This window comes from Meles meles, chromosome 9, assembly GCF_922984935.1.
Source record: "Meles meles chromosome 9, mMelMel3.1 paternal haplotype, whole genome shotgun sequence".
Classification (NCBI taxonomy): domain Eukaryota; kingdom Metazoa; phylum Chordata; class Mammalia; order Carnivora; family Mustelidae; genus Meles; species Meles meles.
This window is the reverse complement of record NC_060074.1, coordinates 4,030,041-4,048,184: the sequence shown is the minus strand read 5'-3', so window position 1 is coordinate 4,048,184 and position 18,144 is coordinate 4,030,041. Positions and strand designations below refer to the sequence as shown.

Below are 18,144 nucleotides of genomic sequence, written 5' to 3'. Positions count from 1 at the left end.
TAGAAGACAGAACAAGTGAAATGCCAGGAACCAGGCAAATGACCAGTACATTCTTTTTTTATGAAGACGGTGCTGAGGTAAGTCTGAAGAGAAAAGCCACGTGGCTATGGAGTTCTTTGTTGATGGACAGAAGGGAAGGAAAGGAGGTAAAAGCAAGAAAGGCAGGAAAGGGAGAGGAGGTAGCAAAGATTGCAAGTCAAGAAGAGATAGAGGGAAGAAGAGCATCTCTCTCCAAGTCTGCTAGAGCAACAGCCCAGAGAGTCTCCATTTATAATTGCTCGACAGTGGTATCCAGAACCAGCCAACAGGAGAATTACAGAGTCCTAAAAACCAGTAGAGGACTAAAATCCATACTTTGATGTCACTGAAGTTTGTCTGGACTTAATACATGACGGATTGAAATTAATGTGAATTTAATTCTTTCCTGTCAACATGGAATTTAAATATCTTTCGAGAGACTTATAAAGAGATTTCAGAAAGTCAAACTGCTTCAGGTCCTTGTGTTGAGCACAAAGGCAAAAAGAACTGAGAACAAAGCAGCAGAAAAAAATGTGTGTGGGGGAGAGGGTGTGGGAGAAAGGAGCCCAAAGGATTTCTTTAGTAATGTTTGTTTATTGCTGTTTCGAATTAGGGAGCTAATTTTGGACTGGAAAATAAATAAAGAAGTTCCTTGAGAAACAGAAGACTCCAGCTCAGAACACGGCACTGCCTGTAGCGAAGTGGGGGAAGAAGTGTGTTCACACTCGCACCTGGCTTGTTTATTTTGTGATGTTAATGCGCCTGTGGAAAGAACACAACTCACATTATTTCTCTTCTAAAGATTTTCGTAATTTGAGAGAGAGGGTGAGAGACCGAGAGCGCGTGCGGGTGCAAGTAGGGGGAAGGGCAGAGAGAAAGAATCTCAAGCAGAAACTCGGCTGAGCACGGCCGGACCGGAGGCTCGATCTCACCATCAGTGAAGCCAGCAGTCCAACGCTCAACCCACTGAGCCACCCAGGCACCCCTCGCATTACTTTGCTTAATGTTTCCTGTTTATTTCCTCATGCGGATAAGTAACTGGTACCTCTGTCTTTCCTTACTCAGGTCCTTGTTGAGACCATCTTTGAAGAAGCAGCAAGAGAGGCACCTCTGGAACACGTATCAGTTGGGGGACCCCATTCAGGAGCACTGCACAGCCTGGTACTGGATTCCTGGTCCTGTGGCCTCTACTTCATGGGCTGATGTATGTGATTTTTGCCAGATGAGCAAAGACATCTGAGCGCAACAGTATTCTGTGGTTAAGGGCCTCGTAGAAGGCCCACGTGACAGGGTTTTGAAGAAGGCTGGGTGTCTGGTGTGACACAGCACCTCAAAAATTGGGAAGCCAGAGGGCGCCTGGGTGGCTCAGTGGTTTAAGCCGCTGCCTTAGGCTCAGGTCATGATCTCAGGGTCCTGGGATCGAGTCCCACACCGGGCTCTCTGCTCGGCGGGGAGCCTGCTTCCCTCTCACTCTCTCTGCCTGCCTCTCTGCCTACTTATGATCTCTCTCTGTCAAATAAATAAATAAAATCTTTAAAAAAAAATTGGGAAGCCAGAGCACCGGGCAGGGCACACCTCGGCTGTGGGCTTGCCATTTGTACAAATTTCACCCCACTTCTCTTCACTGGGCCATGCTCATCTGCATAAGGACGGAAGCAGAGAGCCTTCTGGAAGATCTAGCGTGTCTCAAAAATGAATTTTGCCAGGATGAAGACCTCAACCAGGAATAGTTTTAGTTTTGGGTGTTTGGTTTTTGAGCCACTCAAGAGACTATTGCTATGGGAAGTTCCAAGTTAATATTCAGCCTCATCAAGCGAGTTTATTAATAGAAAGTAGTTCATGGCAACCATTTCTAAGGTACTGATAAATCCCTTGAGTTAAAACAGCCAGTGAGAAATGCGGATCTTCTTATATGGATTTTCTTAAAATAGCAGCTCTGGTTCTACCTTTTACAGTGTTGAAACCATGCCATTTCTGAAACACGTTGCCTTGGCCCTTCTTGTGGTTTCCAGGACACATTTTTCGAACCCATGAATGCATGGTTCACGCTAGGGAAAAGAGCTGACGGTAGCGCAGAGAGCACGAGATGCTACTCCTACCCTACGCAGCTTAGGACAATCAGCTAAGTCCCCAGCCTAAGTTAGAACTCAGTGGTTCTTTTCTCTTCTCCACCCCTGAAGTTCCTTGGAAAGGTTGTCATGACATCTACAAGTTCTCAAGGGCCTCCTATAAGCCTAAAGTATTTACCTCATTTTGTCCTCACCGAAACCCTAAGTGGAAGGTAAATTAATCATGCCCGTTTTAGAAAAATGGACATCCAGATTCACAGGTCTTAAGTCATTTCCCCCAAGAGTCACACAATTATGAAGTGGTGCGGCTGGGCTTCAACCCTTGATTCCAAAGCTCGTGCTCTTCACCACTATACTCAAGACGACCTCTGCTTGTGCACAGGGACTGACACCTAGAAGGGGACTATGCTTGCTTTAATGCTCTGCTGTCACTGGCTGGAAATTCTAAATGATTCTTAAGTGGTTCTGAATGTTTATTTCACTCTGGGTCCCCCAAATCCTGCAACTAGTCCTGAGTATACTACGTTTTCTGACATACTAGATGAATACTGTATGTAAGCTTAAAATTCTTCAGCAGTTCCTTCTCTAAAAGGTAGAACCAAATTCCCACTCCCGCTTGACTGCGGACGGGTCTTAATCACTCACTTCTAATGAAGAGAAGATGGCAGAAGTAATATGTGTCTTCCTGATCAATAATAAAACAACTGACTTGTTCTTTGTCATTTGCTTTGGGAAAAAACAGCTCCCATGTAAGGGGACATTGGAGCAGCCCTTGGAGAGGCCCGTGTGGTGAGGACCAAGGCTTCCTCCCAGCATCCATGTGAGGGAGCCATCTTGGAAGCATCCAGACAAGCATTCAGATGCCTACAGCCCCTGGCCCAGAGCGGCCCGGCAGCCCCGTGAGAGAGGCCTTGAGGCAGAGCCATCCAGATAAGCCACTCCTTGATTCCTGACCCTCAGCAACTGTGTGAGATACTTCTGAGGTTTAACTTTTCATGCCGTGGTAGGTAACAAATTCACCACGTAATCTTGGAATCCAAGAGAGGAGAGGAAACTTCGATTGAGGTGAATACAAGCATCCATATTTGGTACATTCAAATGGCTGTTGTCTCTTCTTGTTTTATCCTAGGGGACATAACAATGATGCTCTCCAGTGAGTGTCAGAGGGCTTCTTTCCACATGATCATTGTGGAACGGCCTTCCTTTAATTTGGGGGCACAGCTTTTGATCATAACTCTCGACCTTCTGTCCTGATTTTTAATCCACAGACTACCACACACCTTTCTTCCACAAAGGCCCTGCCCTCCTGATGAAGACATCTCCTGCTCTTGGTGCTCCTAGTCCTGCCACACTTACGCCACATGGCCCGGAGTTGTCAAGGTGTCTGATGGCATTTCTTCCACCTGCCTGGCATGGAATCAGGCATCCTGGGCTTGTCCCCTTACAGCTCCCTGGCTTTCCCACTGTCCCCAGACTCTGCGTGGTCCTGCTGAGGGCAGAAGCAGGGGGTAAGCTGTCCCTACGTGCTGCTGGACTGGTTCCATTCCACACCCTCATACTTCAGGATCCAGTCCCGCAGGTTCACGGGAAAGGTAACAATGGCTGGCACATGACCACAGTGGACCCACTTGGAAAATAAACACAACAGCGCCAGTGCAATAACATCCAAACACAGAGTCATACGTGTGAGCTCTGATTCAACAGCACGGACTTTTCTAGTCTGAGGCTGGAAGTCAAGCAATCCGGTTGGGGACTTCCCCATGCGGCCATCCTTGAGGGGCTTGCCTGTACTAGAGCCACTGGCAACAAATGAAACCAGACTTTGGTTCCCTCCTTCTGCATGGTAGGAAACTTTTATACATAAAAGGCAAATTATGACACTTTCATATGGGAAATTAGAGGAACGGAGTACCTTTTTTTACAGAGCCCCAAACGACGTGACGATTGTCAGGCATCAGAGGATGATGTGGGCTAGCCTTGTTGAAAATGTAGACTCCAGACCCTGCTTTTTACTTGGTTATGAGGGAGGATGGCGGGGACAAGGTGGAGAGGAGCGGTGGTGAGGGAAGTCAGAAAGAATAAATATGCTAGGCACCACGCAGTTGTTCTCTTAAAAGTGACCTCTTTTTTGTTTTGCTTTTGCATCCCTTACTGTGTATGTGAAAGGAAAATCATGTAATGCTCTCCAGAACCACATTTTATCTCTCATACAGCAGATGTTAGTATGAATGAAGAAAGTATGCATAGAATGTTTGAAAAGTTTATTCTGAGGCATCTTCCTCCTCTTCCTGAGGGGCCCCTCTCGGCACGCAGCTCCGCCGTATCTTTCAGGCAAATGGAGGACTCCTTTGGGACTCCAAAAATGTTTCCCATCCTAACTCAGGTCTTTGTAGGACATTGAGGAAAGGGGGAGAGAATTAAAAATATTTTCCCAAGTCAGAAGACTTCTGGTCAATAGAAACAAATGTGGAATCTGGACAGATTCCAACCAGCTTCCTTGAGGTAAAATAATTTCAAGGTTTTCCTTATTTCTGAAACATCGTTCACTCCTGTAGGCGACATGAACAAATAATTGATAGATTTCCTTAACACGACGGCACGATCACATGGGATAAAATATTCTCTTTGAGAGCAAGTTGTTTTTTGAAATTCTTAATACCCTCCACTCTCAGTTTTATTTAGCTTATTGATAGTTTTATGATCACATGGGGGATGTGATTGTTTTTATACACATAGATGGGATATGAATTATTGTTATTATTACTATTTTAATGTATTGGAAGTCTATTTCAAACCTGTCTTAAAAAATTAATTACCGTTTGGGGTACTCAGTGGAGCTCTGTAACCTTCATCAGTGTCCCTACAGGGCTCTGCAGGGAGGAAATCCTGCCTGGACCTCCACAGGGGTAAAATCATGAATAAAGCAAGCATTTCTTTTGTTTGTTTTTCCAGAAGAGACAAGGGACTTCAAAATAAATAAAATATTTTACTAAAAAGAAAGAAAAACATATGGTTGCTTCTTTTCCTCACTGCCTTCCTAGGTATTCAATTGAAGAGAGCCAGGACCTTCCTGAAGACCCAACAAAATCTCAGAAATCACAGAGTTCCCAGCACCCGTTCCAGGCCTAATGGTTTCCTCATCTGTTAAAGAAGAACTAACACCTATCTCATGGAGTAGCTTAAATACAGGGTGAACCACCAGGACAAAACTTACTGAACACAGTAAGTGCTCATTAAATGTTAGCTGCTGTTAAAACACCGACACGACCCAGTATAATAGTGATTATAAGAGTCAAAGGTTTAGGGGCACCTGGGTAGCTCAGTTGGTTAAGCATCTGCCTTCACCTCAGGTCATGATCCCAGGGTACTATAATCTAGTCCCACGCTGGGCTCTCTGCTCAGCAGGGAGTCTGCTTCCCTCTTCCTGCTGCTCCCTCTGCTTGTACTCTCTCTCTCTCAAATAAATAAATAAATAAAATCTTAAAAAAAAAAAAGAGGCAATGTTTGTAGTTGGAATTGCTTCTAAAAATCTCAGTAAGTGTACAGAACTTCTGAGGATAAAACATTTGGTCTGGCACCTTCCATGGCTGTCTTATCTTCCAGCAAACACATATGGATTGCTTATAAATAGGAGCTACACTGTTGGGAGGGAGAGAGGTCAGGATACAGGACCTGCTGCCTAATGTTCACATTAAGGGACAAAAGCAGTCCTAAACCAGTTATTGCAATGCAACAAGGCAAGTTCTGTAATAAAAATAATTACACCTTTTATTTATTGACTGTGTTTTGGGGTGGGTCAGCATGTTGCAAATACTGTCCTACATGTTCTCACAACAATCCTATGAAGTAAGTGCTATTATTCCCATTTTGCAGATGGGACACAGGTTCAGGGAGGCTAAATAGCTTGTCTAAGCTCACATAGCTAGCAAATAACTAAGGCTAGATTTTGAACTCGGTCTGTTTAAATCCAAAACCTATGTTCTTAATCACATATACTTAATCACTGTACTTCTCTCCTAAAATGTAGTATAGAAAAAGCAGTACTTATTATTTGTATGAAAATATGACTATATTGTTAAACATAGATAGTAATATTTGGGAGCACAGAGGGACTAGTTGGCTAACTGCTAGAAGGAAGATGGGAGAGCCTCAGGGAGGAGGTGATATTTAAGTTAGCCATCAGAGCCTTTTTCATGGATCCATCACAGATTAGATTCAAATACATGTTTTATTTGACTTCCCACCTTGCAGCCACCAGAAATCTAATTTTTAACTTTTTCTCATCAGCAATACATTTTTAAAATTTCTTTCATCAATACACTGTGTCTATTCATTAAATACATCTGGTCACCGAAACTCTCCAGTACCATCATCCCCTTTTTAGAAGAAACCATAAATCTCACTCACACACACACCCTAATGGATCAGGGATTTCTTAAACACACTCCAATAGATAGTGAAACATTTTTACAATGCATACCTAGTGATATACACCAAAATGTTAACTTTGACTGCTACTAATTTCTTTTTTTTTTTCTGACTACTTTTAATTTTACAGGTTCTGAGTTATTGGACACAATTTGTTTACTTCTAAAATTTTACAAATTTTCTCAGATAAACATTTGTCAGTTTTGCAATCAGATTATACACATATTTAACATAACAGGCAACACAAGCTCCCAGGTGTTGTTCTAAAGTCAATTCATGTTCAATCCACTCAACTACATCGTGTCTGCACCTCAAATAACGAGCTACTTAATAACTAGGACTGCACCCCATGAAGGGGTATGTATGTATGTGTGCAGTAGGGGCTTGACAAGTATTTGTTATCTCTTTATTTTCTTCCAAGATTTTATTTAAATTCAAGTTAGTGAACATATAATGGAGTGTTAGTTTCAGGAATAGATTTTAGTGACTCATCACTTATACATAACACCCAGAGCTCATTATAACAAGTGTCTCCTTAATTCCCATCATCCATCTAATCCAGCCCCACCCACCTCAGTTTGTTCTCTATAGTTAAGAGTCTCTTATGGTTTGCCTCCCTCTGTTTTTATCTTATTTATTTTATTTTTCTTTCCCATCCCCCATGTTCTTAAATTCCATATATGAGTGAAATCATATGGTACTTGTCTTTCTCTGATTGACTTATTTCACTTAGGATAAGACACACTAGTTCCACCCATGTCGTTGCAAATGGCAAGATTTCGTTACTTTTGATTGCCGAGTAATATTCCATTGTGTATATACCACATCTTCTTTATCCATTCATCAGGTGATGGGCATTTGGGCTCTTTCTATAATTTGGCTAGTGTGGGTAGTGCTGCTGCTATAAACATTGGGATGCATGTGCCCCTTTGAATCAGCATCTCTTAATGTGACAAATGAATACTTGGGAGAACTTATAAATGGTCAGAACTGAGAGACTCTTGAACTGATACTCTGACAAAGGATGTGTAGACAGAATGGCCCATCCTATCCCACAGCTGTTCTCACAAAACTGGGGCCTGTTATGCACATGGTGCTGAACAGGAAAAAAAGAAGGCCAGAAGGAACTACTTTTCAGCCTTGAGTATCTTGCAGTCCAGTACAGAGACCAGACATGAATGCAAGGAAAGATAAGAGGCAATATGTGTGCTGAAAATGCATCTCTTTTCAGAAACTCAAGTGTGTAAGAAATCTAAGTTTTATTTTTCAATAATAATGAAAAGGTACATTTCACCAATTGATATCAGGTTCAGATTCTTCCAAGAGCAGAAATTTAAGTCCTAGACAATGCAAAGACCTTCTTTATTTTTGTCTGTGGTACCATCTCTAAGTTCGAGGGAGCCAAGATGGTGGAGGAAGAATGGGGGAATGAGCAGGTGCCCAACGGGGCATCTGCTGAGGTCTGTTGTCTCATCTGGTCATTGGGAATAGGCTACCTGGATGGCTGCTTGGCCAGACTTTATTCCTATCCAAGGGGCCCCTCATGCCAGGTGACTGTCCTTGCTCCCAGAGCTCTTCCTGAGGCCCCTGCATGTCAGGGTGTGTGGCCTGGGAGGCTGCTCAAGGGCCTCCTAGCAGTTCTGTGCTCTTGAGGAGCAAACTGGAATCATTTCCCAAAGCCACATCAAGTTTGGGCTGGTGATGCTCTGTGAGACAGCCTCAGGCCTATAAATTGAGACAAATTTCATTGGCAAACTGCATAGCCATTTCTAACCTGACATCTTGAAGCTTCCTCAAGCTGTGTGTGTAACCAGGAGAAGTTACCTATATTTACCCGGGATTTCTGTTGTTTTTCAACCAACAGTGAGGGCAGGGGAGATGTCTTTTTTTCCTAGGAACAAACTAGCAGCTCATGTACTTTGTTTCCCCTCTGACACTCAGGGAAACTTATCACTCTTGACTTATCAAACAATCTTTGGGGCGGAAAATCCTTTTCCTACGTCACTGTGTAGTCTCTCAAATCCATTAACTTCACCTGAGAATGCCTTGTTCTCTCTGGTGTTTACACCTTTGAACCCAAGTCAGGAAAATATTTATTTTTTCTGAGTCCGTGGATGGCCTGAGCTCTAGCTGCAAAATGAAAGAAGGGCTGTAGGGTTACAAGAGAATAGGCGATTCAAATTCTTGGGTAACAGGTCAGAGTATCTTGCTATCAATTGCTTAAATAAATGCTCAAGATAATAGGGGAAAAGATGGGCAGATCTAGACCTCAGACAGCCTAGGGCCTACTGGGGCACACTCCTGGGAACCTGACCTTTTCTTCACTCAGTCTGGCAGTCAAGACTCACGCACGCACAGTGGTTGTCTACTTGCTCCTGGTGGGTAGGCATGTAGGTAGCCAGAACTTCCACAATGGTCCTGCAGGAAGAGAGATCAGAAGAGAATAAAGATGGAAAAGGGACCATTTTGCTCTATTGCAACTGTCATTCTGCAGGAGAAAGCCTGGGGAAGACTCCTGGGTTTCAAACCTTCATGCTGTGTTACCTCTTGTTTTATATCACACTCTCTAAGTTTTTGTGTTCTTTACATCCAGTCGTGCCTGTGGGTGTCATTCAAACACTGTGTCACACATGTAAATGTCCTAAGCTATAAAATTTAGTGAGCACATTTTATAAATATTAGTATTGCTATTCTTAGCAAGTCCAACCAATGGCTTTGCATAAGTCAACCTCTTTATCCAACTAAATCTTACTATGTAACAAAATTTAGTAAGTACCTATTATGAACTAGGCAAAGGACCCATGGCTGGCATACATGAGAAGCAAAGCATGCATAGCTGCTACTTTCATAGGGCTTATGATTTGGTGAGGAGACAAAAATAATTTTTTAAAGATCACATAAAATGTGCACCTGGGTGGCTCAGCTGATTAAGTGTCTGCCTTCAGCTCAGGTCATGATTCCACGGTTCTGGGATGGAGTCCCTTCTTGGGCTCTGTAGAAAGCATGGAGCGTTTCTCTCCCTCCCTTCGCCCCTCCCCCATGCTCACTCACTCTCTCAAATAAGTAAAATCTTTTAAAAAATAAAGGTCACACAAATTCATGATAACGCACAATAACTGTCATGAAGGAAAACTTCATAGAACTAGTCTGAAGGCAAAAGAGGCTCTTAATGAAGCAGTGACATTAAACTATACTTAAATATTAAAGGTTGAGTAGGGGGAGGGGCGCCTGGCTGGCTCAGTCCACAGATCCGGTGACTCTTGATCTCTGAGTCCTGAGTTGGAGCCCCACCTTGGGTGTTGAGTAGGGGTTAACTTCATAGACCTTTTGAGGGTTAGGCAAGAGTGGGGGTTCAGGTCAAAGAAACAGCATTTTTCTTTTTTAAAAAGCTTTTATTTATTTATTTGAGTTGGAGATAGCACGAGCAGGGGGAGGGGCAGAGGGAGAAGCAGACTTCCTGCTGAGCAAGGACCCCCAGCACCGGCACCGGGGTGGATCCCAGGACCTGGGGTCATGACCTGAGCCAAAGGCAGATGCTTAACCGACTGAGCCGCCCGGGCGCCCCAAAACAGCGTTTTTCAAAGGCCCGGAGGTTCAAGACCAAAGTGGCTGGGGGAGGAGGTGACTGAGGTAAAACCAGAAGGCAGAGGCAACCCCTTCGGACAGGGTGAAGAACTGGGTACTTTTTCCTAAGACCCAAGTTTCCCGTGTCAGGGTGACATATTAAATTCGTATGTGGTCACTCTGGTTTCCGCGACGTCACCTCTCCCTCACCTCGGCCTCGGCGAGCCCCGCCCGCCCTTCACGTCGGTCCCTCACAGACCCGTCTCTGGCCCCGCCGCTGCGGTGCAGCGAACGCCCGGGACGCGCGTGCTCCGTCTCCCCGGGACGCCCGCGACTCGCTGCCTCTGCTGTCGCATATTCCGGTCCCCTCTGTCCCCCACGCCCTTCCCTGTTCTGCATCAGAAGCCGCCCCCGCAGACATGCCCCGGGGTGCGGAGGATTCGGAGGCACGTGAGGAACAGCACGTGCCCGCTCTGGGCCCGGTAGAGCCGCCGCGACCGTCAGCGCGAGGCGCCGTGGGCCGGGGGAGGGGCGCGCCGCCGCGGGACGCCGGACCCGCATGCGCAGACCCCCCGGAACCGGCACCGCCCGCTGCCCTCCCCGCGCTCACCCGCCGCTGGCCCGCCGCCCCCAGCCCGACCCGGCCGCTAACTCTCCGGCTCCTCGCACCTCCGCAGGGCGCGGCTCCTCCCCGAAGGACCCGTAGAGCTGCTCCCGAGACTCAGCCCCTTCGCTGTCGACGTCGGGTCTACGAAGGCGCCGGCGCCGCGGGAAAACGCTCACACCAGGGGACACCGCCTCCGGTCAGGCCGGTTCCCAGGCCCAGCGCGGGGCCTGAGGCGGGAGGAGGCGTGTCTCCCACACGGCGAGGCCGCCGCGGCTCCCGACTGACTGACCTCCCTCCCACCGACCCCCGGATTAGCTCGCGCGCGTGTCCCCTGCTCGCGCCGCAGCCGGGCGGGCACAGCGCACATGCGCAGTCGGCGGCGGTGAGAGCGCGCGTCCCGTGCTTCGCGGGCCGAGGGAACGTCGAGGCCGCAAACCGCCGCGCGCCTTCTGTCAGCAGCGCCGGACGCGGGGCCGCAGCCGCTGCTCCTCCGGCCGGGTCTGCCCTGACACCAGCTCGAACCTTCCCTCCGCTCCCGCCTCAGCCTCCCGGCCCCGCCATTGGCGACGCCCCTTGCGCCTGGAGACAGTCACGCGCACGGTGTGGACACGGCACCAGCTTCCGGCTGCCGATGCCCGGCCCGTGCCGGAGTTCACCCCCTTGCGCTTCTCAGGAGGACGGCTCCTTCCTCCCGCCGCCTCATCCGGCCCGAGGGCTCGTTCTCCTGCGCTGTCGCCGGCGCCTGCTTCTGCCGGCTCCGCGGGATCCGCATTGAAGCGGCTCGTGCTTGTCCCGGGGACGCCCTCTCCGACCTGCTCTGGAGAACACGCTCTCAGCGCGTCTGCCCGCGCTTCCTCACCGCACTCTTCGCTCCGCAGCGCAGGCCCGCGGGCTCCGGCCTTCAGCCGCCTGGAACCTGACCCAGCAGCGTCACCAGCGACCCCCTGGCGGCCAGATCCGAGGAGCGCGTTCTGGCCCTCAGCGTCCCTGACCGCGCAGCAGCTGTCGGCGCCACCGACCTCCGCGTCAGCCTTTCTGCGGGAGGGGAGCCGGGCCTGCGGGTCTCCGCCTGCGCCTCTGAGCTCTCTGGTTTGTGGCCGATGGTCGCCTCCTAGTCGCCCAACCTAGAGAACGGCGGCGTCCCTCCAGTGCTGTCCCGGGACACCTTCCCTTGTCACCGTGACTTCCGGGGCGCCCGGGGGTCTCCGTCGGTTCGGCGTCCGACTCTTGATTTGGGTTCAGGTCGTGATCTCAGGGTCTCGGGATCGGACCCCACGTCGGGCTCCGCACTTGGTGTGGAGTCGGCTTGGACTCGCGTCTCCCTCTGCCCCTTCCCTGGCTCGCGCTCTGGAAACAAACAAAAACATATAAAATCTTTTTTTAAAAAGTCTCATTTTCCATTCGAGTCTCCATTCTGTCTGCACACTGGTCACCCGAACCCTTTCCTCCGAGCTCCACACAAACCTGTGCTCTTTTAACAGCATCTCCTCAACTTGGGTAAGTGCCTCAGACACAATATCCTGAGCACGAGAACTTTCCTCCAAAATGACTCCCTCTCCCGCGGTGATTTCTACCTTGCGAGCCGGCAAGATCATCAAGCCTCTTGTCCGAGCCAGAAACGACTGCCCCCGCTCACTTCCTGCCACCCTGGTTGCCGCGCCGCCATCGTTGTTTGGCTAAAGGACTACAAAAGCCTTTGCCCTAGTCTTTCCCAAGCCCATCGCACCTCCTCAATCCAGCCTCCCCAAGCCAGTCGTAGCAACCTTTTAAAACAATTGTTTTAAAATGATATCTTTTTTTCTATCTAAAATCTTTTAATATTTCTTTTTGCCCAACAGGTGACCTCTCCAGCTTCCAGCCTCTCCGATCCACTTTTTCTCCCTTTTAGCCAGATACACTGGAATGTTTTCAGGCTACTTCCCACTTAGGGGCCTATGCAAATGCCTTTATTTATTTATTTATTTATTTATTTATTCATTCATTCATTCATTCATTCATTCGTTTATTTACCCGAAATGCTTATCCCTCCTTTAGACTCATTCCCTGGTTACCTTGTTCTATCACTTCCTCTTTGAAGCTTTCGCTGAGCTGAAGACTAGGTGAGGTTCATCTGTTTTACATTCCTGTGAAACTTTGCACATTTGTAATGTTGACTTTGTGTGGTTATTTGTTTAACACGTATCTTCCCTGCTGGGTTAGAAGCTTCACGAGGGGGAGGGTAATACCTGCCTTGCTCATCTTGCTGGCAGAAGTACCTAGAGAAGCGACTGGCTCATTGCAGAGGCTAAATCTGTATTTCCTCATCTAGTGACCATCTTACATCTAGTAAACAGTCATAGCTTTACATTAGCATTTAAGGCTGAAACTCATTTTGATGGTATATTGTGAGTCAAATAAGATGTTGATTACATTTACGTGCCCAGCTACTGAAAGGTCATATTATTAATTCCATTTCATAGAACAGGCAGTTGGGCCTTCCATGAGCAGAGCAGTTAGACCCTGTGATGCGGAATGAAGTAGGTACCACGGTTGTCCTCATTTCACAGATAAGGATCTTTGAACACAGAAAGGTTAAGTAACTTGCCCCAGGTCATACAATAGTAGCTAGCAGGGCTGGGATTTAAAGAAGCCTGCAGTTGAATTTGGATTTGAAACAGACCTGCATCTATCCACTACACCCCAGTGACTATGCACCTGAGAACTTCCTCCTCTGAGGAAAGCAGAGTGCTCTGATGTCTGGCTGCTCCTCAGTTAGCCCTGGGTACAGAGCTGTGGGCCGGGAAACCCGAGTCTTTCTGCCCAGCGCTGATGGAACAGAGGTGTGACCACGCAGACCCCACGTTTAGAGGCGCGAGTGCCATCTGGTGGACACAGTTGTGCTCTCGTATCCTTTTTTTTTCTTTCTTTCTTTTTTTTTTTTTTTTTAATATTTTATTTATTTGACAGAGAGCAATCACAACTAGGCAGAGAGGCAGGCAGAGAGAGAGGAGGAAGCAGGCTCCCTGTGGAGCAGAGAGCCTGATGCGGGGCTCGATTCCAGGACCCTGGGATCATGACCTGAGCTGAAGGCAGAGACTTTAACCCACTGAGCCACCCAGGCGCCCCTCTTTTTTTTTTTTTTTTTTTTAAAGATCCTCCATTTAACAGTTGTCTCTAACACAGCTCCACGTTCACGTGGATTTTAGGAACTTGTTAATAGAGTGTTCTACAATGATGTACTTAGGCACTATCCTAGGCTTCCTAGGGATGAATTCCTCTTTCTGTTTTTTTTTAATCGTATTTAATTTTTTTTTTTAATCCACACTGAAGTTTGACAAAAACAAATAGAAGAGAGTTCTTTGGGGAACGTCCAGATGGCCATGTCAGTCTGTTAAGGGTCTGCCTTCAGTTCAGGTCATGATCTCGGGGTTCTGGAGTCCTGCTTAGGGCTCCCTGCTCACCAGGGAGTCTGCATATCCCTCTCCTTCTGCCTACAACTCTCCCTGCTTGTGCTCTCTCTCTCCGTCAAAATAATAAATAAAATCTTTTTTTTTAAAAGGAAGTTCTCTGTCATTCAGCACTTTTTTCTTTTATCGTAATGAGAAAAGCAAAGTTCATTTACAATGAGACTTAAATTTTGTGTATTTTGTTTGTTTGTTTTTAAAGTGGTGACCATAGTAGCCCTTACCTCAGAGAGCTGTGGTGAGAACAAAATAAATTAATCCGTAGGAAGTGAGAAGACAGTGTCCGGCACTTGATGGGCCCTCAGGAAGTGTTGTCTGTTATTTGTATTATCCCAGAGGGAAATAGGATATTTATCTTTTCTAGAGGATTAAGACAAGGAAACATTTCAAATTTGGCATGCTCCAGAGTTATTCTTTTTGAAAACGAGGGTGGCATAAGAGAGAAGTTTAGCTATTACATTCAAGAACACGATTGTGGATTAAAGTTTTCATTCAAGTTGCACGTATTTCCTGAGTGTCTACTGTATGCTGAGGAGGGCAGAAAAGCTATGGTAAGGGACAAGAGTCCTTGCCTGCAAAGAACTTGGAGTCTAGGGACAGAATGTATTTGTGGACTGACCAAATAACCCGAGGATGATGGGTGTCCCATCCAGAAGCGGAGAGCAGAGGCACCTGATAAGTTTGTCCCCTGGAGAAAGGGACACTATCTCTGGTAGCCCCAGTAGGCACTCCCTCCCCTCCTGGAAGCTTCCTCCTGCTCTAGCTAACTCTCTGTATCAGCTTGAAACTTCCTCTTTCTCTCTTTTCAGGTCACTGCCAAGTAGTACAAGCTAAGATGTGAACAATCACATCTTCAGCTGTTGCCTAGTAACATAGTCCTTCCAAGAGGTATGTGCATTTCAAGGAAGATCTTTAGATCTATTCACAGCCCAAACCCCAGGACAAAATGTCACCGAATGTCCTCTTTGACCCTAAGATTCTTAGCTAAACATAGTTCAACCACACAGTCTATAGAATGGTGGCCCAATGACCATCAGGAAAAAGAAAATCAACAATGGATTTCAGTAAGTAACACAATTTCATGTTCTAATAAATGTGATGGTGCTTTGAAAGAGGCAAAAAGCACGATAGACGTATGAGACATTGGGCTCCCTGTGTCTGCACGCTCACTCCCTCATGCTGTGGATATCGGGGGGCTCAATTTGGGAATATATTTCCGGCTCGTAGGTCCAGACATACTGGTTATAACAGCTGTCACAGAGATGAGCTCCATAAACCAGGGCTGCCTGACTTTCTGAAGAGATCTCTCTGGATAAAAGGTTGAGTTGAAAGACTTAATTACATCTGTGTTATTCTTCAGTACCCAACAATATCACAACTCGTAAACAGCTTTTTGTTCTTCGGACTTAACATTAGAATCCTATCTTGTCATTTTTGTCAGCTTATCTATTTGCTTCGTGTCTCATCCTTCCCCTCTCCACCATCAATCATCAGGATATAAAAAATAAAAACAAAGCTAAACTCTCTGATTTGGAGAGGAAAACTCCAGAATGTAAGTATATACTCAAATAAAATTAATGGCTGGGTGAACAGGAGTGAGAAAGAGATGTATTGTCAGTCCATCAAGGGGGGCCGCAAAATCCTGAATGTATCCTAGTCTGTCAGAATTAGGTTACTGGGCTTGATCTAGCATCAGATAGTAGATCCTGAGATCTTACCTCCCCAAGTCCGCAAACCACCAAATTCCTTTCTGCACTAGGCTTCCTGCTTCAAGTGTGTCAGAATTTCCACTGGGGTGGATGGAACAAGAGAGCCGCTCTCCTCAACTTCTCCATTCCCAGTGACCCACACGCACCCTCCCTCCTTCCTTAATCTGTCCATTTTTTTTGTTGTTGTTTTGAAATGAATAATATCACTTCCTCAGAATGAGATAGGGGATCTTATTATATAACTTGTTTGAGATCTTCCCAAGTTGCCCGGTTCCCTTAGAAAAATAATACAGCATTAGCAAGGTGCCAGGAACAGAACTGTTCCATAATAGTTACTAAATAAATGTTAGTGTAATTGAATTGAGTAGTCTAAGAGGGCACAGCCAAGCAGAGGCACAAGGAACCACTGGAGACTCTCCGAATTCCACCACTGATGAACATGGCTAATTTATCCAAGATGTTTTTCTCCCAGTAACTGACTTTCCTAGTCTGTCCATTTGTTGAACAACCAGTCTGGCTCAAATTAAGAAAAGTGCTTGATTAAATGACTAGGGATGCGGGAGGAGGTAGAGACCCTCCAAAGATTACTTAAATTAACCTGACAATTACTGTATTCTGCCTGTTTTGTCACAAGTAATCACTCTGTATTTCTTACACGCCCGCTGTGTGGTTTTCCAGCGAGTTGAACCAGTTTCCCAGTCAAATTGGTATAGCATGAATGTCCTGCTGGCTGGAAGTGCTTCTTCCAAGCCACTCTGCTCTGCTCAAATTGCCCAACGCAGGTCAGGGTGAGGACTTGGGGGAGTACCTAGACTCCCTTTCCAGTGAGTGGTTGTTTCGAGCCAACCACAAATTAGAAGTTAATTGCTCTAGTCTCAGTAAAACTGGCTAATTCAACTTCTTATTTTAAAGTCAAAAATCTCCCATAGTGTAGACAGCCTTAAATTAACTACAGTTTGCAAATGCTGCCCAAACTGTTGGGTCTTTCCAAAGCTTCTCTGCAAACAATAGCGATGTTGTATGGACAAATTACAAAAAGATGGTGAGATTTTTGTTTAAAAACAAATATGGGGAAGTCTGGGTGTGGTAAATTACATAGCAGATTGAAGACATCATGGCCTAGAGAGAAGAACTTGTTGGGGAGTTAAAAAATGAAGATCTGAGGATGGGTTCAGCTGCCACAGTGCCACACTTAAACACCTCTCAAAGGCACATGCTTTTATTTAATGACCTTGGAAGGTGACAAAGCAGGCCTTTGTCTGCTTTGCCAAGGAAGGAGGCATGTGGGTTTGCTTTTCCCTGTTCCCTGGAAACCACAGGACACCACCAGCACATCAAGGATCAAATATAAACTATTTCTATCAATAACTTGAATAAAGAATTTTGTATTTCTAGTGTTAGAAATATCACAAAGGGCAGGTTTCTAAAGAAGCTAATCCTATATAGTTCTTTATATGATCCCTTGGTTTCAGCAGTCTTATCTTTGAAATAGTTGGTGTTGACCGGTCCCCCCCGCTGCTCTAATCCAAGTTCTCATCACCTCTTTTCCAGATCATCACAAGTATCTCTAAATGGGTTCCCCACCTCCAGACTCACTCATGTCCAATCTTGCTTCCACAAGGTTGTCACAAATCAGAAGCTAAAGCTCAAAGCCAAACAAAGCTAAACAATATGCAGTTAATGACTCTACACAGGGAGATAAAATTCTTCAAAAAGGAAGAGAATAATGAGCACAAAATACAGAGTAGTGGTAAACTCTTGGGGGAGGCAAAGAGGTGACACGGGGAAGCAGCATATAAATGGAGCGATGGAACTGGAAATGCTTTGGTTCTTCAATCGGATAGTAACGTTGACTTCTTATATTGGATAATGAGTTCACAAGTATCCATTCTACTATTCGGACTCAGAATTTATATATGTGATTATATATTCTCCTTTAAGTGATCAAATACTACATGATAGACTATTTTAAGTAAGGTGAGTGAAATTTGATTTAAAGGAAAGTATTAACTGAACGTGGACACAGGTATTATATATTATACATGGTGATAACGTGAAAGCGATGGGAAAATGATTAATATATAGGAAACAGGCATATGGAAACAAATCCATATTTCTTAGCAGATCATCAAAAGTACAAGTGGGGTCATGTTTACTTCTCCAGCAATTTCCTATCACTGCCTCCCTCCCAAACCTACCAAACAAACCATGATCTTTTTTTTTTTTTAAGATTTATTTATTTATTTGACAGACAAGGTCACAAGTAGGCAGAGAGGCAGGCAGAGAGAGGTGGGGAAGCAGGTTCC

At 45.9% G+C, this 18,144-nt stretch overlaps 1 protein-coding gene across 1 annotated transcript; it reads right to left on the bottom strand.

Annotated features, from left to right (window-relative positions):
• Positions 1-4,531: 4,531 nt before the first annotated feature.
• LOC123950909 lies at positions 4,532-12,352 on the bottom strand. The gene is made up of 4 exons (XM_046019391.1): positions 12,323-12,352; positions 10,749-11,810; positions 8,830-8,933; positions 4,532-4,636 (listed from the first exon to the last, which is right to left on the bottom strand). The coding sequence occupies exons 1-2, from the start codon at positions 12,350-12,352 to the stop codon at positions 11,139-11,141; spliced, it is 702 nt and encodes a 233-aa protein (XP_045875347.1). The 3' UTR covers positions 4,532-4,636; positions 8,830-8,933; positions 10,749-11,138.
• Between the last annotated feature and the right edge of the window lie 5,792 nt (positions 12,353-18,144).